At 42.6% G+C, this 24158-nt stretch overlaps 1 protein-coding gene across 5 annotated transcripts in view; it reads left to right on the top strand.

Annotated features, from left to right (window-relative positions):
• FYN (FYN proto-oncogene, Src family tyrosine kinase) overlaps positions 1-16639 on the top strand; it is a 202813-nt gene extending 186174 nt beyond the window's left edge. For all 5 annotated transcript variants that reach the window (XM_039870535.1, XM_039870540.1, XM_039870537.1 and 2 more), the window contains 2 exons: positions 3462-3593; positions 15144-16639. In XM_039870535.1, the coding sequence (XP_039726469.1) occupies positions 3462-3593; positions 15144-15352 (341 nt within the window). In that variant the 3' untranslated portion in view covers positions 15353-16639. The remainder of the gene's footprint in view (positions 1-3461; positions 3594-15143) is intronic.
• The last annotated feature ends 7519 nt before the right edge of the window (positions 16640-24158 follow it).

Here is a 24158-nt window from a genome sequence, read left to right as displayed (position 1 = left end):
ATTTAGAGAAACAAGATTGAGATGTATATAAGAAATTATTATTCGAAACACTGGTATGTTTACTCACCACAGAAAATGATTCAGCCTAAAGCTAACTGGTCCTGAATACTAGTCCAGGGAGGTAAATGACTAAAGTACAAGGACCATTTACTTTTATGGTGGTTCCAGGACATGGGCCCCAGTGACAGCACCAAATTAGACTTTCAACAATGAGTTTACTGTAGGAGGTGATGAAATCTGCAAACGCTGCCTGGCAAACATCGGTTGGAAAGGATGCTTTCAAGTCCATATATAAATACCTATATTTTCTATGGCCTTTGTCTATTAGCTTAAAAGAATCTTAAACTGTTAAAGTAATTCAGTAAGCAATAAAAACTAGAGTGATGGTAATCCTTCATTTTTTTAGTTCACCATACCTGCTTAGTTTGCTACATTTCCTCAACTAAAGTGCAAAGGAAAGGAAATTACATGGGAATCTGCATCCTGCTCCCCAACAGGAGAATTTCAAGAAGAGTGAGTCAGCTGGTTACATAACAATACCAAGTTCATTGTTGTCTCCTGACATTATCTCCTTTTATCTACAAATCCATACTGCTTAGAAGACAACTTTGATCCTGACTTTATGCCTGCCGTAATATCTGTGAAAAAAAATCCGAGCGGGTAGAACTTTATTTTCAAGGGAAAAGCAATGTTTACATCCAGGAGATCCTTCCTTCCGGGTTCTGAGCTTTCCTAACTTCACCCAAGGAGAGAGTCCATCTCAGCCCCGAACAGGAACACGTGTGGGATTGCATAAGTGGTACGCCGGACGACCTCAGGGACGCTGTTCTCTTAGACTGTTCTCATAGGCTGCAGTGTGCAACCTGCATGGCTGTTTGCAAAGACCTCCACCTAAAACCCCACGTGAATTCCTCCCCATTTGAAGCTGCATCTGAACCCTTTAGAGGTGGGAAACCAAGATGAGGGGAAATTGAGGTAATGAGATGAACAGAAGGGTGAGCATCGATTTGTTCTTTTGTTGAAACCTTAGTTAATGATTAACAGCTTATAGCTGCTTTAATTTATTAATCTTTATCTTCCTTGAAAAGAAAAATATGAGTTATCTTTACATAAGCTTCTTTCGTAAGAACCTAACAGTGCCTGCTATTTTCAGACCGAAAAGAAGTAACGAAAATTGGACAAAGACATTCTTCATATTTTCCCCTCCAAAATGTATTAGGTGTAAATACCTTGCTTATCTTAGAAAGAAAACTAGTGTGAAATAAATTTATTTAAGTGAGCTCCTGCTAATAAGTTGAAGCACCTATCTACAAATGATTTCCAGTCAGAGATTCATCACATCCTTTGTTTTAACTTATGTTTTGAAGGTTTATATACTATGATTCTTGTTGCAGATGTTATAATGAGAAAATAAAGCAGACTAGCACGACCGGCTGACATTGAAATTTTTGATTTTTTTAATCTGAAATTATGAAGTCTCTTAGAAAATCCAAAATGCCTTTATTCAGATTTTGAATAGTTTACTTTCAGCAACACGCACCTTCCGCAATGTTGAATGATTCCAAGAAGGGAAGGAAGGCTTCTTTTGCTTGTCATTTTATTTACAGAATTTGTGTCTGCACAGTGGAGAAAAATGTTCTATTTTTCTTCTGAGATGGACATAGATTTCCAAGCCATTTGGTTCAAGAGATGGTTTAAATAGGAATGAATTTAATATACCTTTAATTCTCTGAAATGAGAGAACTCCAGCTGTGGTTTGGTCCAGGGCAAAGTCTGCTCTCAACACTGAAGAAAATCTATCACATTAATCCCAGCAGCTCAGAGTCCAAAGCTGCGTGAACAGAATGCTTGAGGACAGGAAGTGTGAGAAGAATGATTTGAAAGAAACTTTTAAAACAAAATGACTGTTCAGCCAGGCCTTGTGTGTGTGGAATCATGCAGCACTTAAGGAAAGAGAAAAATAATTATGCTTGAGAAACATAGCTAATTATAAATAACTCAGTGCATAAAAGGAAAAGAAAACTATAGAATAACTTCTCTGCTCCATTGTTAATGTGAGCTGCCACGTAATGAAATAGTAGGATTTTTTTCTTATTTCATTTCACACCGGCATAGAAGAGAAGGAAAGGAAAATTATATTGCCAGAAAATTCCAGTTAGATTTGCTAAAGATGTACTGTATTTAAAACAAAAATCTAATTGCTATAATTTATCATACCTCTGGTTATTAAAACCATGCTAATTTAAAGATTTTAATTGTTTGCCATTTTGAGCATTGTGACTTTCCATAGACAATACTATAAAAATTTCTGACTTTTGTTAGCTTTCGTATGATTTTTGTAGGCGCTCCTAAGTAAAGTTAACATGCTTTAAATATGTAATTGTGTTTACATCGGTAATAGAAATTCCTTGTGTTTTCCTTTTAGTTTGTTCAATGAGATACATGGAACTACTTTATAATTGCTGAGCCTAACGTGTGAGAGCACAGGCTGCTGAATCCGTTTGAATTCCCTGTACACACATCTAGCCTTGTAAAGAGCAGTGTAGCCCCCACTCTTCGTTTTAGATTGGAGAGAGGATTCTTTTAATGGTTAGAGAAATTAAAAAGAAAGGATTATACTGACTTCGGTGTGAAATTTGCTTCTTGGTCTTGAGAAACCTGATCCTTCAGACAGTCATTGAGGCAAGACTGCTCTTTAAAAACAAATATTAAATAGTACCCTCTCTGGCTGGTAGAAGAAAGGTAGGGAGGTAAGCAAGGAATCATACAGTGCAGAAGGAAAAACTATCCCAGAATTAAAGATGGCCACTATCAGGGGGAAGGGGTAGAGGGAAGAGAGTGGAGGGAGGGAAGCAGCCAGAGGCAAAATCATTCTCTGCTGTAGTTTGGGGAGGCCTTGGGGAAATATATAGCCCATTTCAACATAACACAAGGGCTGCAGCAAATTGCCTCCACCCTGGGAGAAGCAGGGTGGTTTGGTTTGGTTTTCATGCACCTCATAAAAGCAAACTATGTCCTCATAATACCAAAGGATTCATGAGAGTAACATTATGATCTAATACTATGTTATTAGTTATTAAAGCATAACATTATTTCAAAGCAAAAAAAAAACCAAAAAACTTATAAATTAATTTCCTAATTCACAAGTTAGCTCCACCTCCAGACCAAACCTATGACATTCAATGTGGTCATCGTTTCAAGTTCCAGAAGCTGGAGCTTTAAGGGGCTCTGAAGTCCAATCCTTCAATGAGAAAATTAGAATTAAACTGGCTTCTTAAGGTCACAGAGCCAGGACGAGACCCCACAGCTTCTCAGTCCTAGTGCATCCCTGTTTCACCTCCTTCCCATCCTCCTCGCTGATCTGCTCCCTGCAAAAGTGGCTTCCAAGTGCTTTTCCTTCCTGACCTCACACCCAGTACAATGCTTCCTCCCTGATGAGTAACCAGGTGTTCTTTCTACAGGTGCAAAGTTCCCCATTAAGTGGACAGCCCCCGAAGCAGCCCTGTATGGGAGGTTCACAATCAAGTCTGATGTGTGGTCTTTTGGAATCTTACTCACGGAGCTGGTCACCAAAGGAAGAGTGCCATACCCAGGTGAGTGCAGGACGCAGTAGAAGTGGGCTCTGATTGGATATTCTTTCAACACCATTTGGGGAAACCTCACCTTGCTTGCCTTTGAAGCCCCATCCTCAGCTTTCTGCCGAGCATGAGTTTGACAAACATGGGCAGGTAGTTAGCTAGAGAAAAGCCGAACTGAGCACCACCATGGCATGTAGACAAACAGCCTCCATGAACTGTGTGCCAGGATTAATGTCATGAGCAGCTGATGTGAGCATTTCAGCCCACCCCAGTTCATGGAATCTCTCCTCTCTCAGTAGGAGTGTGTGTCCGTAGCTTTCAGAGCAGAAATGTCGCTGGCAAAACTTCTACCCGAATAGAGTTTGCAGACTCTTCAAGGAACGAGGAGAAAAACCCCCACTGCTTTTTGATTACTCTGTAGCACTGACCCATGGAGTGAAACTGGCAGGAAGATGCCAGGACCTGTTCTCTCTCCAGGCCCCAGCTCCAGATGGCCAGATAAAGCAGAGGCACATGTGAAAAGCAATTTAGAGGCCACTCACTGCCCATTTCTGAACAGTCAAAATATGCTATGCAAAAGCAAGTATAATGTAAAGAAATTGGAGATTATTAGGCCCTGGAATTTTCTAGATTATCAGATTCATGCTTTTTCCAAAGAAACCATGGGTTTAGGTTATCCATGCTTAAATTCATTAATTTAGACAGATGGTGACATAAAGGACACTCATGCCATTTTACCTCCACGCTTTAGTGGTTATAGTGCAGGGACGATCTGCTTTCTGAAATGTTAAGGACATATTTTTCAGTTACTGCTGAGTGAAGAAAGAACACAGCTCCCCCTCATTCCCTGCCTAAGAAAAGAGCTTTAAAAAAAAAAAAAGTGATAGAAACGATAGTGGAGATTAATGAGAAATTGAGGTCTCTTGCAAATCCTGGGTTTGTAATCGTATCTTTGCAGTCAGAGGAGCCAGGGAGGGCAGATTAATTTGTAATCCCTTTGTTCATTTTTTATGATTGTTTCTGGTCATCTTCAGAGAATGCAAAAAGGGAAAGAGATTCTCTTTCTGGATTGGTGTAGCCTGGAGAGTCCTAGGAGAGCCAGGTTGGCACAGAGGCAAAATTGACAAATTCCTCGTCTGTGAAGCACCAGCCCTCGGCGTTTAGAGAGGCGGGTGGAAGTCAGTGTTATTGATGCTGCAGCGGCTGCTGCTCCCGGGGAGCAGAAGTGGGAATAGCCAACCAGCTCAGAAGAAAGGGCTGCCCTGGAGGGGCCTGGAGCACGGCACGAGCGTTTTTTTTGAGTTACTTCTCAAGGAGGAAAATGTTCAGGTCTTGGGATTTTGCAGATGTGAGGGCACCTCTTTTTTTATTGTTTGAATTTTGCGCTAATTTCTTCTGAACCCCCTCCCCGCCCCACCCCGCCCCAGGTTTATAATTACCCGGCGTGTTAAATGCAATTGCAAAGGGGAAAAGGCTAATGTTGTTTTGTGTTTCTGTAAAGCCTTTCCTTCCAGTAATACAAAGCCACTTTTTGTTTCTCAGGGTCTCACACAGAAGCCAAAACAAAAGGGTAGGGGCGGGGGCCTCAGAGAAGGGAGGTAGGTGTTGCTTCTGAGGGAGAGTCTTTTATCACGTTTGGTTTTAGCATAAAGAAAATGGGCTCTGTCTATGGCTATACCACCCTGACCACGCCCGATCTCTTCTGATCGCGGAAGCTAAGCAGGGTCAGGCCTGGTTAATACTTGAATGGGAGAAAATGGCCTCATTTTACAACTTAGACTAGGATTCGTTCATTCAGCATAGCATCACTAAATGTGATCTTTTGCTCACCTGGGAAATAAGTACAAATAAGACATCCATACTGTCAGCAAACATTGTTTAGAACCTTCCTGGAGCTTGGCGCTGTTTTAGGTGCTAGGGTTAGAACGGTGGACAAATAAATAAATTTAATCGGTGGGCAAATAAATAAATTTAATCAATGCACTCATGGAGCTTACAGTCAGATATTTAAAATATGCATCAAATCCAGGAAGAAATCAGCCTTTTCTGATACTTGTTTATTGTTAGAAGATATCGCCCTTAAGAGATGAATTACTTGAATTTACCCACTGTGGAATTCTGATAATGGGGTCATGGGCACACGATTCAGGTATCTACATACAACAAGTACTGAGAGGGGCCTTTCATTCAGCATCCTGTGAAGATGGCAAAGGAGTTCGAAATAAGAACTAAGTCTGCTTTATTATGCATAGTTATATACATTGAGCAGCTGCTCATATGCAGGAAGCTTTGATAGCCACTCTGATTCTGTGAGAGTGGCAAAGAGAAGGGGCTGTATCTGGGAAGCTTCATGGAGAAGAAGGCAAGTAGGGTTTCCTCCTCAACTCGAAGAAGAACGAAAAGCGTCCAGACAAGGACAGGCATGTGGGAAGGCACCCAGGCCTGGGAGGGCGGTACAGATTCAAGTTGCTGCAGGATAATGAGTCTGAGAAGGAGGGCTGTGAGGTGAAGAGCCTCGAGGTACACCTGGAAAGGCTGGCCAGAGCCCATGCTGCCTGAAGAGGCCCTGGGGCCTGGCTGGTCCACAAGGGTGGCCAGAGAGCCATGTCAGCAGTAGAGTGACATGCACTGCTCTTTACCTACCGAAAGCCACAGAAAATTGTTCCCAGTCTTGTTTTTGTTTTTTAACATAGCTATAATCATATTTAATTGGACTTAACAGTAAACTCTTCTTGAGGGAGAAGCTTTTACAGAGGGATTCCAATTATGGGATTATCACCTTAATGAAGGCTAACAATTCCTAAGGAACAGACAATTTCATTAAGCTTCATCCAGATGTAACTGGAAGGAAGGACCTTCCTCTCCTCTTTCTGTCTGCTGCTGTGACCACGTTAGCTAATGTGTGCTGCTGAGTGGCTGCTTCTCTGCTGCCCTAAGTCCACTGCTGATGGTACTCCAGGCCAGACTCCCAGTCCCTGTCCATCATGGCTTCCATTCTGACATTTCGGCGCAGTCATTTCTCAGTTGGCTAGAGTATGTTTTCAGGTAATTCTTTTTCAAGAACAGCCGGTGGCGGTACATTTTTCTGAGTTATTTCATACCTAAGAATGGCCTTCTGTATCCTTCACCTAGAGAACAGTTACTTTGGCTATTAGGTAAAAATGGAAGATGAAGGAGTGGGCGGTGACTCATAAATGGGTTTGATAAAGCTTTCCAGGCATTTTTACCAGCATGAAAGAAAGTCCAGAAGTAAGAATCGGAGAAGGAACTTAGAATGGAGTATGTGAGGTGTGACCAGATGCAGGGCAAAACGGATGAGGAAACAATAAAACACTGGATTGGTTGGTTAGTTAGCAGGTTTTATAAAATGAATGGATTAAAAGGAAGGGGAGAAGGACAAGCTGAAATTGAATGAGAGCCTCGAAGCCAAAGGAAAAATACTGAAATGCGACACTGAGATTAACAGGGAGGAGTTACATCACCCAACCAGACAGGAAGGTTGCTTTTGACATGTGTGACAAAGAACAGCTCCATTTTACAAATTCCCTAGTAGCAGCCTAACCTGAATGCATTCTCAGCATAGAAGTCTAGCTCGCTTTTCTGTGAGTCAAGGTTCGGAACCATTCTTTGCATCAAGATTAGGGCTGATTTTATACTTGATGGATCGTTGTAAATGAAAAATGAAACACAAATAAAAGCAGTTTTCTGGGGTCAATGCATAAAACCAGAATTGAGTTTTAGCCTGTCATTTCACCTTCAAATCCTTCTTTTCTTCTTTGCCTCCACTGCCACTTCCCCGTGTCCGTATGTCATGCTCTCGTACAGTGACCTCTTCATGGGACTTCCTGCTCCCAGTCTCTTCCTAACCACCACCATTCTATCATTGTCACATCAGTTATTATTCTAGAAAACACAGATCCAGTCATCTTACTCTCCTAGTTAGAAACATCCACGGCTTCCCTTTGTCTCCAAAAGCCTTAGTTTTATAGAGTCCTTAATAACTCTCTTTCCTTCAGTCATTTCACGAGTATTTATGGAGCCCTTACTATATGCCAGTTACTGTTCAGGCACAGGAGTAGAGCAGTGAATCCACGGACAAAAACTCCTGCCCTCATGAACTTTTATTCCTCTTGGAAGAGACAGACAATAAACCTAGATAAATAAGCAAAATATATTCAGTGTTGCCTGGGGGATAACAGATAGGGAGAAAAATAAAATGAGGAAGGAAATAGAGAGTGTTAGGAAAGGGTGGCAAGGAAGCCCTCACTGGGAGGGTGATATCTGGGTAAAGACCTGAAAGAAACAAAGCGCAAACTAGCTGGATATATGGGAGCAGGTGGGGCGGGGTGCGGTGGAAGCCTTCCCTCAGAGGAAACTGGAACATAAAGGCCCTGAAGAGCTGTATGGAGGCCAATGCGGCTGGAGCAGAGGGAGCAAGAGGTGAGACGCCTCTGGGCAGATCAAAACAGGCAGATCCAGGCTTCCTAGGTCATTGTTAAGACTTTTGTTTTAACTCTTAGTGACATAGGGAGTCGCTGAGGGGCTTTGAGCGGGAGAGTGACATGGTCTGACTTACATTTTCTCTCTTGCTACTCCCTGACCCTTCACACCAAAAGATGTCTCTTAAACATGCAAGTCTCTCTTCTCGGCTTCACTGCCTGCCTCAGAATCCTTCCAAGCCCAGCCCAAACGTCACCTCCTCTGTGTAGCCTTCTCCATGTCCAGACCAAATGGGTCGTCCCTTCTGCTTGCTTCCATGGTACCCGGTACACTCTGTGGAAGCCTCTGTCTACATGTCTGTATTTCCCAGTAGTTCCGAACATTTCTGATAGAGAGGGGGCTCCTTTTATGTGTTTCCAACACCCAGCACAGTGACCGCCCCATAGTAGACTCTGACCAAGTCTAAGTGGTTGGATGGATGGTTGGATGGATGGGACAGAAGAAAAAAAAGATCGTGCCTATGAAGTTTTTCAAACAAGATTTTTTTAAATTTGGCCCATAGCCTGTAAAGCTTTTCAACTCTATTGCATCATTTTCACATATAAATATAGCATATATGTTCCCAGCCATGAGGTAGTCTCTGTCCTCAAAGTTGTTTTGGGAAATTGGCCCTGTAGTGAGTTCCAGCACCATTCTAGGCAAAAGGTCCCGGCCATTCTGTGCCCTGGCTCTCAAATGAATATTTGCTTTGTGAGTTTGGCAGGATCTGGCGAAGCAGGAACATTTTCTTAAACACATCACATTTATCATGCATTTGAAGCACTTTCAAATCTTTTTAGCAAGTGACAGCTGCCTTTCTGTGAATGCATCTAGTCACTTGATAATGACTTGAAGAGGCAAGGGAAATAAGAGAAACTGTTGTGCTTTCCTTAAAGAATTACAAGTCCCACCCTTGTCCTCCCTCTGTCCCACTTAGAAGCCTTAGAGTCCTGAACTATAGACATATGTTCCTCTCTGTTCAGCCCATCACTGTCACCCGCACTCTTGTTCCTGCTGTGCCCGTCATGCCAATGGGAGCAGCTTTTTGAGGGGTAGGAAGAGGTGAAGACTATCCAGTTAGGAGAATGGGAAGCAGGATGGAACTTCTAATCTTAGCCCAGTTTGCTTTGTCCCTGGCCCTCCCTGCCCCCATCCACAGCCCCTGGAGCTTTTCCTTTCAGCTCATGGTGGTCTTCCAGAGAGGGAATTCTGCTTCGAATACCCAGGAGTCATGTTGTCACCTTCCCTACAAGATTTCTCTTGGCTAGTGTGGCAAGTGAGAGGAGGAGAGGGTATTGAGCAGAATGCAAGAGAAGAGGTCAACGGCCAGGGAGAGACTTCCCACGCCTGCATCCTGTGACCGAGTCCTGCATTCTGCTGCTCCTCGTTCTCAGCCGTACATTTCCATGGCCTTCCTCATGGGCACCCTCACCGTCTTTTTCACTTCTCTTTTACTAGGACACTATATTATCAACCTTAAATAACCTTTGTGTATTATGGTACCTGAGTAGCCGTCATTTCTGTATTTATTAATACAGTGGGTTTAATAAAAATAGCTGCCCTGAGGTTATCTGGTAAGATGGAAAATGAGAAACAAAGCTTGTCATTATATTCTCAAGGTTACTCCTTTATTTTCACCTACGCTTTTTGATCAGCCTCTATCTACCCAAAATTTGTACTTTGATCCTATACCTAAACCTAACTCGAAGCATCCTGCTCATTGCCCAATAAGACGACGAGAGCATATGATGATCTGATGGCACATGCTTGTGCTAGCACATTCACCTTAGCCCTGCTTCCTTCCTCCCAGCACTGGCACAGCACTGCTCACGAGACAGTAAATAGAAAGGCCTTTTCACAAGGTTTATGCCGAGAAGCCGGGGGAGCCTCTGATGGAAGACCTCATGCACAATAAAGTATAATTCCTCTGAATGGAAAGCGTAGTTTGTAAAAGTAAATCAGATGTCTGATAACCTGAACAGCATTCCCATTGTTAAAGTGCTCGATTATTTACATGGCACAAAGATCCAGGTTCTTGCAACCCACAGTCAAGTCCAGATGCAGACTTGAACTGGTAACAGTTAAAATTCCTGATTGTGCAGAGATGGCCCCTCTGAGATCCACATTAGGAAGCTGCACCAATGGAAGGCTATAAAGCAAAACACTCTTCTTTCATACAAGACATTTTTTTTTCAAACAACTGAAAGCACAGTGAATGTTGAGAGATCTTGTTGACCAATGGAGAAACTGAGGCCAAGGAAGTCAAGTCACGTGCTAAGAGACACAATGAGAGACGCAGTCAGAAGCAGTAGCTCTGCCAATGAAATTGAGGGGTTTTTTCCTTCCCGAAAATAATCTAAAAGAAAAAGAGGGAAGGATCTACTGAGTTAATATATAGCTCAAAGAAGAGTAATGGAGACGTTTAAAAGAAAAGGAAGGGAGAGAAAACAAAAAGGAGAGAAGGGAAAGAAAACAGAGACCCATGAAAATAGATGTTGTTGGCAACAGGACATAGTGAGGGTTGGAAAGTGAGAGTTGGAAACTTGACCTGAATCCGGAAACCAAGAAGAAGCCAGCAAAATGGTTTAGAAAGGATAATAGAGTCGTAATGGCAGGAAGTGAGTACAGCCCACCTGGCTGAAGAATCTCAGCGGCAGTGTTTGGGGCAGACTGACTGGAAACGATGCCATCATGACCATGTTTGAAAGCTTAAAATCCATGGTGACAGGAGGCCCCCATGGAGGATCTAGGAAAGAGGAATTTGAAAGTAAACACTGGCACAGCAGGCTACAAAGGTTCTGTGTGATCTGAGTACCACTGTGTTGTACCCTGTGAGAATGACCCGTGAAAATGGCCCATTTTCCTGATTCAGTCCGGCGAGGGGGCAAGAGAGCCAGGTGCTCCAGTGGGAGCAGAGGAGGGCAGCGTTACAGTGAAGCTGGCTGGTGTGTCTGTGGACGGTGGTAACCCGGGAATACACCCGGTCACACTTTGTGGATATGGCATTTTCCACGGTCAGACGCCACTGGCTGGGGGAGACCACCGTCCTGTTGAGAAGTGGCCTCTGTCGTAGCCCGCTAGGAAACCCGAGGCACAAACTGTTGATGACAGTGTTTCCCTAAGACATACGCAGATGTCGCGTTTTAAAGTTTCTATCTTTTCTATTTCTCCTCTGGCATTCTCCCCATTGAAAAGGGGAGCAGGGAGGGGGGAAGGACAATCCCCAAGCACCCTCCTCCCACGCTGTTCACATCTTCACTTGGAAGTGCAACAAAAAGATTCTTCTCTCCTAGTATCTCCACATCCCTCAAGACTTTTCTGACGGCCCTGGTGCTCAGGCTCTTGTATGGCCCCTTCTCAGTCCCTGTCCTTCACCCCCCAGGTATAAGCAAGGTCAATGTCTTGGGGAAAGTGGCTAAAAGAGGAGAAATAACAGTTTTCTTTGGAACAAAAATAAGAAACTATTTTAAAAAGAAAAAAATGAAATAGGCTCATCTTTAGAGTAGTATACAGAGGAAAATCCATTTTGGCTAAAAAAAAATTCTTAAATATGATTTTTCAGAGTTCTTGTAGCTATATTCTCATGCTTTTTTTTTTTTTTAAATATCAACACAATCCACTTAATTTGGCTATTGTTTGTGAAGTAAAAACTAGCCTAAGCCTTGCTAAGTGAGCATTATGCAGTTACAGTTGCAAAGGTCCGTTGTGAAGTACCAGGTCAGCAGGTCAGCCTGTGTGGGTTCTGGCTCCTGGATAGTTGAAAACGAGGTAGCCCCATTCAGATTGTCATTGTCAGCCATGTGCGTTGTCTTAGACCCCACTTTTCTAGCAAAGCTATCATTGGTCTGTTTCTATTTGGCCTGGTGCATGGAATTGGTTACATATACTCCCCATGCTTTGAGAGGCCTGCAGAGAGAAGGCCTGAGAAGAGAAAGGGAAGGAGGTGGAGCAGAGCGAGGAGCATGCATGTGATGACAGCGGGAGTGTCCAGTGTGGGCCAAGTTACAGCTCTGTACCCTAGCTTCACCTGCCTGGAGGCAAGCCGCCTCGGGAGATGCTACATGTTGATGGTCAAGTTGCTGTATCTGCTGTGCCCTATGCTGGGGCAGAGCACTGAAAAAATAGGCTTGACTCAAGTGGTCAGTTAAACTTTCCATTGGTGGAGATTGAATTTAGAGTTTAAAAAAAAAATACGTGAAATCTTTCCATTTGAGTAGTTTTTGTTTTGTTTTTTAATGAAATGAAACATTTACTGACATAAGCTCCACAGAGCAGTAAGAGAATGATTAATTAAACTCTGCGGTTCCATTTTGGACAGCATGAGAAGGTATTCTGAGGAGATTGTAACTACCTCCAGAAGGGCCTGTCAGACCCTCTGAGGTTCAGACCTTCTGCTTGTCTCTCCTCCAGTTCCTGCGGGCTCCTGGCAAGGGCAGGGACAGGGATTTCTGCAGGTTTAAGCCATGTGGCTTCTGAGATGTTATGAAACCAAGGACTCTGCTAAAATACAAAGCAAATGCTTTGGAGAATGCCAGTCCTGACAGGTGATTATGCTCTCTCTTTCTAACTTTTCCAGGCTGGCTGGAGTTTGGTGGCTGCTGTCATTCGTATAAGGGCTTCCCAGCCAAAACCTTTGGGGTAGAATATGCTTTCAGACTCAGACTTTCTCATACATTGCATAGAGCAGCGGTCTCCAGCCTTTTTGGCACCAGGGACCGCTGCTCCCATGAGAATCCAATGCCTGATGATTTGAGATGGAGCTGAGGTGGTGATGCTAGCGCTGGGGAGCAACTGCACATACAGATGAAGCTTTACTCGCTGGCCCGCCGCTCACCTCCTGCTGTGTGGCATGGTTCCTAACAGGCCAAGGACTGGTACCAGTTCATGGCCCAGGGGTCGGGCACCCCTGGCATAGATCATACATTATAAAACACCCTAGGAGGGCCTGGGGCAACACTCCATATTCAAATACATTCTTCCTTCTGCAGTAATGTATATGAATAAATAAAAACAGCAAGTAGTCTCACACCAGGTCAGGTTTTATGGCCAAATGAGGTCAGGTCAGATCAGTTTTGCTGCCAAGTGAGTTACCAGCTCTTTTAGTTTCCAGAGCTTGCTGGATTTGTGAATTATGGATCAGGAAATGCTGGCCCTCGTCCCTTATTCTGTTTGTCCAGAGCGCTGCAAGGCATTCTGGCGGCTCCAGGTTCCTCCCGGTGCTTCCAGCTCCCCACCCCATCCTACGTTTTCAAAATGAGTTTTCAGCAGTTGGAACTAATTAAGCTAATTAGCCACAGAGCTGACCGAACACCCAACTAAAGAGGACACCTTTAAAGTCAGGCATGATGTAGAGACAGGAGGCTGTGACTCGTCCACCAAACCTCTCTCACTAAAATAAGGGTCACCCCGAATTGTGAGTGAGGTTATGTCAGAATAATTAAATCGAAGGCCTACTTCAACAAAGCAGGAATAATATATGGATTTTAAAACCTCAGGAAATTAAAGTGGTAGAGAAAAAGAAAGCATCCTAAAAGGATTCAGACAAGCATGGGACTGATAGGGCCATGGTCGACAGCCTCAGGAGCCAGGATAAACCCAGTTCCAAAAGTAACAATAAAACAAAGAGAACTGGCACCAGATCCTGAAGTCTGTGTATCTCCTACCCAGGAGGCCGGATCATGCTCTGGGCCCAGCTCTTCTGGACAGGCTCATAGGATTCTAGCTGAGGGTTGCCAGCTCCTCCAGAATTAAAGAGTCTCTGCATGCATATGCTGCGTCCTGCTGGCTAGACCGCTGAAAGATAGGGAAAGAGATCTAGGTTTCTATATGGCTTAAAATTAGGTTCTTGCTTTTGTAAAGTAACCAGGTCGGCAGATGGGGAGGATTCCAGATTACAGGCACAGGGCCAAGGAACAGCCAAAACATACAAGGGCTTGGCGGGCAGTGACAGAATGTGATATGGCACAAAAGGGAAGGAAAACTTGAGAATAGTGCTTGGTGGTGATTGGGAAAGGGGTCAGGACATTCGCCTCCCCGCAGATGTGGTATTTCCTGTTCTATAAAGAAGGCCAACATGTGGGGAGGCTACATTCTCCAAAGAGTTAGCGCTTTCTCAAAATTTCTCCTGTCAGTTCTGTGCAGCCTGATGTTTCAACATGAGGCAGCTCCCCCAGAGGGTCACAGAGGTCTTGAATGATAGATGGCCTGTCCGAGGTCGTCAGTAAACACAGGCCTGGAGACCCCCTGTCTCCCCATCAAAGTCACCAAACCTCAGGGCATCTCTGGGTCACTGGGCCAGGCAGTGCCCAACCGTGGTGGCAGGATGGCAGATCTCAGATGGTGGGGCACCAAAAGCTTGCCCAGGCAGAAGGAAACTAATTTATGAAGTTTGTAAATGGAGTTTATAGATGCTATTAACAAGTAACAGTGTATTTTTTATTCCATGGATCTTTTCCGTGTGCTTCATTCGTATTTCTTTGTCATTTTAATTGAAGTGTAAGTTGCATACAAGAGAATTCAACAAGTTTAAGAATACAATGATTTTTGACAAACATAGGCATTCAAACCACGACATACAGGATATAGGATAAATGTAGACCACAACTTTTGTTTTGTACGCTTTTAAAGGGTAAAAAAAAAAAAGAATATGAGACAAAGATCATATACAGCCCGCAAAGCCTAAAATATTGACTATCTGGCCCTTACGGGACTAGTTTGCTGACCCCTAATAGAGAACATTTCCATCACGCCACTCCCCGTCAACCATTGATCTGCTTTCTATTACTGTAGTTTTGCCTTTTGTAGAATTTCTTATAAGTGAAACCATACAGTATGTTACCTTCTGTATCTGGCTCCTTTCACTTATAACGCTGTGGAGATTCATCATCTGGGTTTTTGCATGTATCGGTAGTGCATTCCTTTTTCTATTTCTGAGTGGTGTGGTGTCCCATTAAAGCCCGGGTTCCACCCTGAATGAAGTCAGGCCCTCAACATGGTTTAACCACCTGCAGCTCAAAGTAGAAGAAAGGGGAGTTCCAGGGCCCGGCAGCCGGCAGATGCCCACTTTCACCGCCCCTATCTTTGCAGGCATGAACAACCGGGAGGTGCTGGAGCAGGTGGAGCGCGGCTACAGGATGCCCTGTCCGCAGGACTGCCCCATCTCTCTACACGAGCTCATGATCCATTGCTGGAAAAAGGACCCAGAAGAACGGCCCACCTTCGAATACTTGCAGGGCTTCCTGGAAGACTACTTCACAGCAACGGAGCCCCAGTATCAACCTGGTGAAAACCTGTAAGGCCTGGGTCAGCAGAGAGAGGCCTTGTCCAAGAGGCCTCCGCCCCCTCCCCATTAGCTTTCAATTCCGTAGCCAGCTGCCCCAGAGCAGCAGCGAGAACCGTCCAGGATCAGATTGCATGTGACTCTGAAGCTGATGAACTTCCATGGCCCTCATTAATGACACTTGTCCCCAAATCCAAACCTCCTTTGTGAAGCATACAAGACAGAACCTTGTTATTTCTCAGACTTTGGAAAATGCATTGTATCGATGTTATGTAAAAGGCCAAACCTCTGTTCAGTGTAAATAGTTATTCCAGTGCCAACAATCCTAGTGCTTTCCTTTTTTTAAAATGCAAATCCTATGTGATTTTAACTCTGTCTTCACCCAATTCAACTAAAAAAAAAAGTATTATTTTCCAAAAGTGGCCTCTTTGTCTAAAACAATAAAATTTTTTTTCATGTTTTAACAAAAACCAATCAGGACAGGTGTTTTTTTTTTGTTTTTGTTTTTGTTTTTGTTTTTTCGTATAAATATGCATACATATAATATATTTGTCCCTGTACATATACCATGTGGATGCTAACATGGAGACCACGGCCAACCTGGGCCACAAAGCTTCAGGACCCAGAGTGAGGATTTTACTGCAAAATCAGCATAAAAGCACTGGCGTTATTCTGAAAACCAGTGACCTCATTTTTGGCTTTTGCAAAGCATGATTTTTTTAAAATTTGGATTGTACTCTTTTGGTTCTTGACTGTACCTATAGATGGCTGTGACTTGACTCTTTTCAGCTCTCGAGCTGAATTCGCAAGTTCTGTTTCCAGTATTTGTTTTGACTTACTGCGGTTTGTTCTTGAAACTTAAAAGTGAGCATATTTAAGCAAGCAAACGGCCAATTACTACCAGGGGAACTGGAAGATGGATAACACACAAACTTCTTGTATAAAAATACGAATGCCGAAATGTTTCAAACTTTTTTATTTAATAAATCTTGTAACCACATTTAAATGTTCTAAAACCCATAGCATTGTAGTCATGGCAACCTGCTAAACTTTCTCATGCGACTAAAACTTATAGGGAAGGTGAGGGTGGGGGTTGTACATTTCCCATTGTAAAATAAGTGTTTTAAATGTCCTGTACTGCTAATGAAATGACTTTCTATATGTCCAAGAGTTCTCCAGTGGAATAACTATGCACTACTTTACATTTCATGGGGATGCACAAAAAAAAAAAAAAAAGTATTACATTTTTAGTTGCTGTTTGTACCAACCTTGGATTACATGTTTAACAACAACAAATCTAAAAGCCTATTTCTATTGAGTTTTTAATACTGAGTAGCAACTCGGAAGTCTTACTTCTTTTTTTGTTATGATTTATTTGTGAGTTTACATTTTTAAATTGTTTAACTTTCTTAATTTAGTAATTAAAAAGAGAGCGTTTTACATTTGAATTTTTTTTTTGTTCATTTGTTTAAATCATTGAAGGTACTCCAGTAGTGACATATCTGTTCCGCACCAGGTGGTAAGGAGTCACCTGGTGAATTTACCCATTGTGCAATGATTTCCGAATGACAGAAACATTCAGGACACCTGGAGTGGTTTGTTGGTTTTTTTTTCCCCCAGAAAGTCTGGGCCATTGTCTCGTTAATTCAGAGAACTGCTAAAGCCAGACTAGGCATACCTTAACATTTTAATTTGTCAGACATTTTCTCTAACTGGAATTTTCTGTGTCCCACCTGTAGGAGACAGAAACAATTACAAGGAGAATCTTTCTTGTCCTGGAGTCACTATATACATTTCCCAAGGTCCCTCCAGCTCTGTAATGAAGTTGCTACGCAGGGAAACAAGCTGGTCGAAGGGGCAGTGGGTAGTCCTGGCTAACTGTCCAGGCCTGGCTCTGCACTCATTCAGCTGCGTGACCTTGAACATCAGCCACCTGGCATCTCTCGTTTTCAGGGCCCATCTGTAGAAATGAGGGAGCTGGATAAGATTCCTACAGATCTAAGATCCCGTGATTCTAAGATCACTGGTATTATGTGGAATCATGGAAGGAGGACAGTTTTCTTGCTGAAATAACCATTGTATTTAGAGAGAATTTCCAACATTTAAAAAAAAAAAAAAAGGTGAAACAAAGGGATTTTCTGGTTAACCAAATCTATATGGTATTATTTTTGGTACAATTAGTACAATTCAAAATTGATAAAATTTCAAAGATCTTATTACATACAATTATTATCACATTACTGGACAAGTTATTAACACATTCTAGATATTTGTAAAGAGAACTTTGTTTTTAATCTTCACATCCCACTAGGTTGGATAATTTGCAAACATTCCCTGGAGGATTTTTGTTTATACTTTTGACTGGGTCATTTTTAAAAACCTGAGAAAGTAGTAACAACCTGTTTTAAACAGAGATTCTTTAAAAAAAAAAAAAAAAAGTCTCTTCAAATTATAGCCTTTAATTCAATTGAGTTCATCATGGATTCTCTGCTGTGAAGCAAAACTAAGGATTTAGGTTAACTGGAAGGCATTCTCCCGAAATACAGCATGCTGGGACTATTCTGGAACACTCAGAGTGGGGTTGCAGAATAATAGTAAAAGCATAGCTATAAATATGAAGAAATCAGATCAGCGAAGTTTCGGGTTTTTTCTTCCAAGAAGCTAATATGCTACCAAGAGCTGTTCCAGTCCAGACAAAGGAAACAGCCCCTCCAGAGGGGCCCAGCACCTCCCAAGAAGCCTCTCTCTCCCTCACACACTGTAGAAGCTTGCTATAAGCTGAATTCTCTGACCAGAAAGTTCTCTTGTTAAGAAACTAAGGTATCTTGAAGGTATCTCAGCAGCAAATGATGGTGAAATATTTTTTGTCCTTGGTAACCTTGTAGTGAATAAGTACTTGCTCTGTTCCTTTAGGAGAGCTGGCATTCGGCATTGTTGTGCTGCATAGGGAGACTTCCTAATAAACTCTTTTTATTTTCTTAATGTCAAATAATAAACCTACTGGAGAAGACAGTTTGACAAAGCTCAGACATTGTAAATGTGACAAAGTGATTTCTGTTCACCCATGCTGACTGGGCTCACACTCTCCTCACTGGGTCCTCTGAGGCCATTGCATTCAGGGTGCACTGAGGGTCTGGGGGGACCAGAGAGCCCACAGTAACTACAGGGGCTTCCATATATTAGGGCATCAGGGCATAGACGCAGGCGAACACTGCACTTGGCTCTGCCTTGATGATGGCAAAGAAAGGTATATGGAGAACCAGGCAGTTCCATGAGAAAAGTTAAGTTATTCATAATTGTTCAAAAACAACCACACTTCTGAAGATTTCCTGACAAGCGCCAGAGGGTGTTTAGCTGCCTTGAGAAAGACAGGAATCCTCCTGTGGCTAAATCTTGGCACCAGAGGATTTTTCCAGTAGCACTGGAGCTGCGAAAATTTTATCTGAAGTTTCCAACAGGACCTCGAGAATGTACACCGTATTAATTGGAATGGTTCTTTCATGAGTCTTGAAAGAAGGTAAGGTTTTCAGCAGTATGCAGAGGAGAACTACACCGAAACCCGCTGCGTGAGGAATGACATCGGTACTTGTGTCATGGCTCAGGACAAGAGAACCTCGCTTGACAGAATAGGCATTTCCTAAGAAGTTGTATTTGAATAAAATGGTGTTTGATCAATTTGTTCCTGAAAGATATTTTAATAAATGTTGATGACTCTTGATGGTTTTCTTCCCGCTATATATTATACTATTGGAATTCAATTAGACTGTTCAAAATATATTCTAGAAGGAAGAAAAGAATGGAGGGAAAGGAGGAGAAAAGAAAGAAGACAGGAGAGGGAAGAAGAGAGAGGGAGGGAGGAAATAATTTGGGGGGAAGGAAGTTCAAACAAATTTTTATTCTAAAAATGATATGGTGGGGTACAGATTTACTGAAGCAGATACCAGTAACATGTTTATTTAATTCCCCCAAAGTAGATTATGACTACAGAGAAGAAAATAATGAAAAATTAACATCTTTAATATCTTTGAAATATCATATGGACCTTCATAATTTATATATACCTGTATTCCCAGAAAATTTTTATAATAAATTTCTAAAGCATACCTCATTCTTTCTGAACAAGCGAAATATTCAAAATCCCATGGCTGGTGGGGAGAACATACCTTTATTCTAAAAATTAATTCTGAGGACTGAAAATAAAAATAAGTGATTTTCCAGTGTGGCAAGGACTCTTCTAAGGAGAATGAGATTGGTGACAAATGAGTGCTCTCTCAACAGCCAGAACGCCATGCTCCTTTCCAGAATACGTACTACTAATAATAATACTCTTTTAATAATTTGTTCAATACTACGGCTCTTCTTTTCATGCATTTTCCCTGCCAGCCTATGAGCTCTTTGAGAACAAACTGCCTGACTTGTTCACATATTCTCCCTGCACCTAGAGCGGTGATGAGCCGATGGTAGGTGTTCAAGGGATGGATGGCTAGATGGAGGATGCTGCCCAGTGAGATCGACCTGGCTGACCTGCAAATGATACACTTACCTAAGAAACTTGCTGAGCACACCTGGCTTTGCTACAAGCTGCCCAAGGCACTAGCCCTGACTGTTGTGAATGTGTTGTCACCAGTCTTCATCACACGATTTGACCCAGCCTATAGCGTGAAGTGAATACTGTTAGTGTTTCCCAAACCTCTCCCCAGCACTCATCCCAACACCAATGGAAATAAACTTGTACCCTCTCAGACCTGGAGCCTTCAAGGTCTCATTTTAACTTTGTAATTTTATGAAAACTTGATATTCTACTCCAGAAATATCTTTGTCTTTATATGAAATTATTTTCCCAGACCTTCAGGTTGTGCATTGCTAACCAATCTATGGCTTGTAGTACCCCTGCACACCTCTGCAGGACCAGGCTCTTCCTGTGCCCTGCTAGAGAAGCACAGCGTGAAGATGTCCATGCAATATTACTGCAAACGTGAAAATACTGTAGTTGAAAGTGGTAACATTAACTCCTATTAATATGAATTATCTTATCTCATTCCCAGCAAAGAAGTGCCCCCTGACTGATAATGGGACAGAAGACAAGAGGGTTTGATGATGGAAAGAGGAAAACTGTCCAGAGCTGCCTGGAAGTGCATGTCTGGTCAGGTCAGCCTGCTTGTCCAAGATGGCAGCAAACGGGAGTAGACATGATGGGGATGGGGGACAAGAAGGAAGAAACCTGAACTTAGATGAGAGGAGTCCTTTGCCAAGGCTGTTCGAGGCAGTGGAATGATGGTGGATATGACTGTGGATATGGGTAAGGACATTCATTCATTCTCCAAACATTTGTTGGATACTCATTAAGGGCCAGACCCTGTGCTTAGCACTAGAAGATCAAAGAGACGATTAATATTACCAGTCCAGTGAGGATGGAGACCCATAGAAATGGTTGCGGCAAGTTCTCTGCTAGGTGGAAACACAGGTGGCAGCAAAAGAGTGCCATCCAGTCTAGAACGGGGAGTGCAGGGGAGGCTTCCTAGAGGAGGAGATGCCTAAACTCAGTCTTAAAGGACAAGTAGATTATGTACTGCTTAATGGTAACCCCAGTGTTTTTTGCCTTGGGATGTGTTTCCTTCTACTATCCAACCCCCATAAGGGGCTGGCCCATGCTTTAAATAGAGAAGGTGCTCAGAAAATGCATCTAAATGAAGAAAAACCAAAACCATGTCTACAAATTCTCTATACTCTCTCTCTCTCTCTCTCTCTCTCTCTCTCTCTCTCTCTCTCTCTCTCTCTGGTGCACACACACACACTCACACACACACACACACACACAAAGGTATACAGGTACATCATTTATTCTGATTAGAGGGATACTAACTGGAGGGTAGATAATACCATAAAAGGACAGAGAGTAAGGTTTTAAGCAGATTATTGGCTCCAGTGTCCCAACTGGAATGTAGTTTGAAATATATTTATTGAGTATGAGAATAAAAGAATTGTTGGGAAGGAGGCTTGTAATAACTCCTCACTAACTCCGTTGAAAATGATTAGTAGGGGTTTTTCTCCCATTTATGAGCCCATTGTCATTCCTCTCCTTCTATATACTAGGCTATTTTGCTTCAATCATCATGCAATGTGTAAACTCATGAAAAAAGGTATATACTAGCATTTGTGAGGTGGTCTGGTTGCTTTGTTTTGAATTTTTTCCTTTGGTTAATTATCAAGTGTTTCCTATGTAATAATCAATGAGTAGCTAATTGGAAGCAAGAGAGAATGAAATGGATATAATCAGATAGTGTTTTTTAATGAAACGGGTACATGTAATACTATGGGGAAATATTACTAAATAGCAAGAGATTTTAATCTTTTTTTTTTTTTGCTGTGTGTTTACAAAGAATCCATGTAAAGCCACTTATGAACTACATCCAAGTATGTGAATTCTTTCACTTTTAGACTCCGCCCAAGGAGTGAGCCCTGGAAGATACCAGGAGCAAGGCGGGGCCTCTGGAAGGTCACTTGGGAACCCAGACTACCCTCAACGGAGCCAGAAGGTCTGTCAATTCCCAGAGAGCAGCAAGAAAATGGTGAGCAAGTGGCAGCAGTTGCCTAGAGAATTAGAGAATGAATAACAATGCTTTCTGGTAAATTAACCATATTAGATTGTGCACAGCAAAGTGATGGAAAAACCCTGTTAAAAACTGAATAATAATTTGCCCACATCATTTATGTAAAGTGAATAATTTTCCTACTTCAGTGGACTTTAGTTTGATTTAAAATATGAACAACTCCAGTACTGTTCACCACAGCATAATATGTGAGATCATTGGGAAGAGGAATCAGACTATAATCAGACAATCCTCTGTGAGCCACTTCACCCACTCCTCTCACCTTCAAATTTTGGAAAATATTTGTTTGTGGGTTCCTGAAGGTCTCAAAGTGAAAGGCATTCATCACTGTCAATGCTATCACTAACCGTGACCTCACCATGGTTGAGAGGGGGGGAAAGCAATGCTTCATTCTAGTCAGTATTTCTCTGCTCTAATTCAAATAAGTACTTGAATTTGAATTGTAGAGAAAATGGAAATGTAGCAAAGCTATACTTAAAGCAGTAAGCCAAGAACAAAAACAACATGCATGCAGCCAAAGGAGACCTTGGAAAATACATAGATAAAACAAAAAGCTATGCTTGGCTGGGACTCTGTTTGAGAATCAGATGCAAAATGGAGAACACTATTCCCACTATAAAAATTTTACAATCTGCAATATCCAAAATAAAAAGGCATCATGTAATCCACCTTGACATTAAGAAGCCATGCTATTGCTCTGAATTATGATATTTGTTCATGACTAATGTAGGTGTTTTAGAACCAGAGAGGTCAGAGGTGGGGTGGCAATCCATAGGTGTCTCAGAGACCATTCGCTTCAGCGGTGCACTCCCATGTCAATCACTGTTCATTTTCCTTTTCTCCTCACCCCTGCGCCCCACCCCCACTAGAACCACAGAATTTTTATTTAGGTATTCACTCATTCTCTTCATCCCCATCTCCCCACAAAGGACCATTGTTTACGTATTAAAGTCAGCCCTCAGATTTTGACCTTTCGGGGCAGATCTGTGGCTGGTTCTGTCTGCTCCTCCTTGTTGGCCTATCCTGCTTTTCTCTATAACCCTGATGGCCCCAAGAGACTGAAACTTGAACCCCCAAATCTCAACACTTCTTATCTCTTGGGTGCCAATTTTGGTTGGGCAAAGGAGCCTTCCCTATTCCTAATAGTTCTCCCAACTCCTTCCTTCGCTCCCACCAACCCTTGCCCACTGGCCTAAGATTTATTAGACACTAGTTTTGTCCCTATGCCCTCTGCCACTAGCTATAAATTGCCTTTTTGCAAATTACCCCACCTCAAGATACTTTGTAGTCATCACCAGAAAATTATTGTAATAAATATGCCAAGAGATGATGTGAATGGCGCCCTCTGGACTTGTGTGGTACACAAATGGCACAATGGTCTGTGACGTTTCTGAAATCACTTGAGCTATCCCGGAGCCTGTGTAAAAGCTTCAGAGCCACAGTACATCAGTCTTGACTTTTTATGACAGTTTGCAATTTCAAAATTAAAATCTTTCAGCCATGGTCAGAAATTGCCGATGGGCAGTTTCTGGAAGAGACGAAGAGCCCACAGGCAGCAGTACTTATTAGAGTAAAAGGCTTTTTATTCAGCCCAAGATTTGGCCTGCTGGCTGGGCAGATATAGCCTAAAGCACATCGGGTAGGTTTTCAGGAAACACCAGAGTTAGAAAGCTGTTAAGTCTGAATGTTGGAGGTTCAAGGGGGTGGTGGACTTGGCCTATACTTAGGTCAAATATTATCCACCCTTGGGATTGGCTGCTTCATTGTTTGTTGATTGTCCTATCTGGTCCCCTCCCTCCTTCGCATTCAGTACAGCCTACACGTTCTGGTGATCTCTTGCTGCAAGACAAACCACCCCAAAACTTAGTGGCAGAAATAGAAACAGTCATTTATTTTATTCACGAGTCTCCAATTTGGGCAGGGCTCATCAGAGACATCTCTGCTCCACACGGCATCAGCTGAGGCAGCTCAGATGTGGCTGGAGGAACTGCTTGCACAACGTCTCACACACATGGCTGGTAAGTTTATGCTGGCTGCTGCCCAGGAGCTCAGCTAGGGCTCTTGGTGATATTGGTGAGGACTTTGGTTCTTTTTCACTTGGGCTCCCAGGTGGCTCGGTGGGCTTGCTCACATGGCAGAGCCCATGTTAAGCCACTAGTTCAACCACCCCAGATTCTTTATGGAGCAGACACAAGCTGCCCCCTACTAGTC

This window comes from Pteropus medius, unplaced genomic scaffold (assembly GCF_902729225.1).
Source record: "Pteropus medius unplaced genomic scaffold, Ma_sr-lr_union100, whole genome shotgun sequence".
In the NCBI taxonomy this organism is placed as follows: Eukaryota; Metazoa; Chordata; class Mammalia; order Chiroptera; family Pteropodidae; genus Pteropus; species Pteropus medius.
Note: the sequence above shows the minus strand (reverse complement) of the source record. Positions and strands in the feature narration are given on the sequence as shown.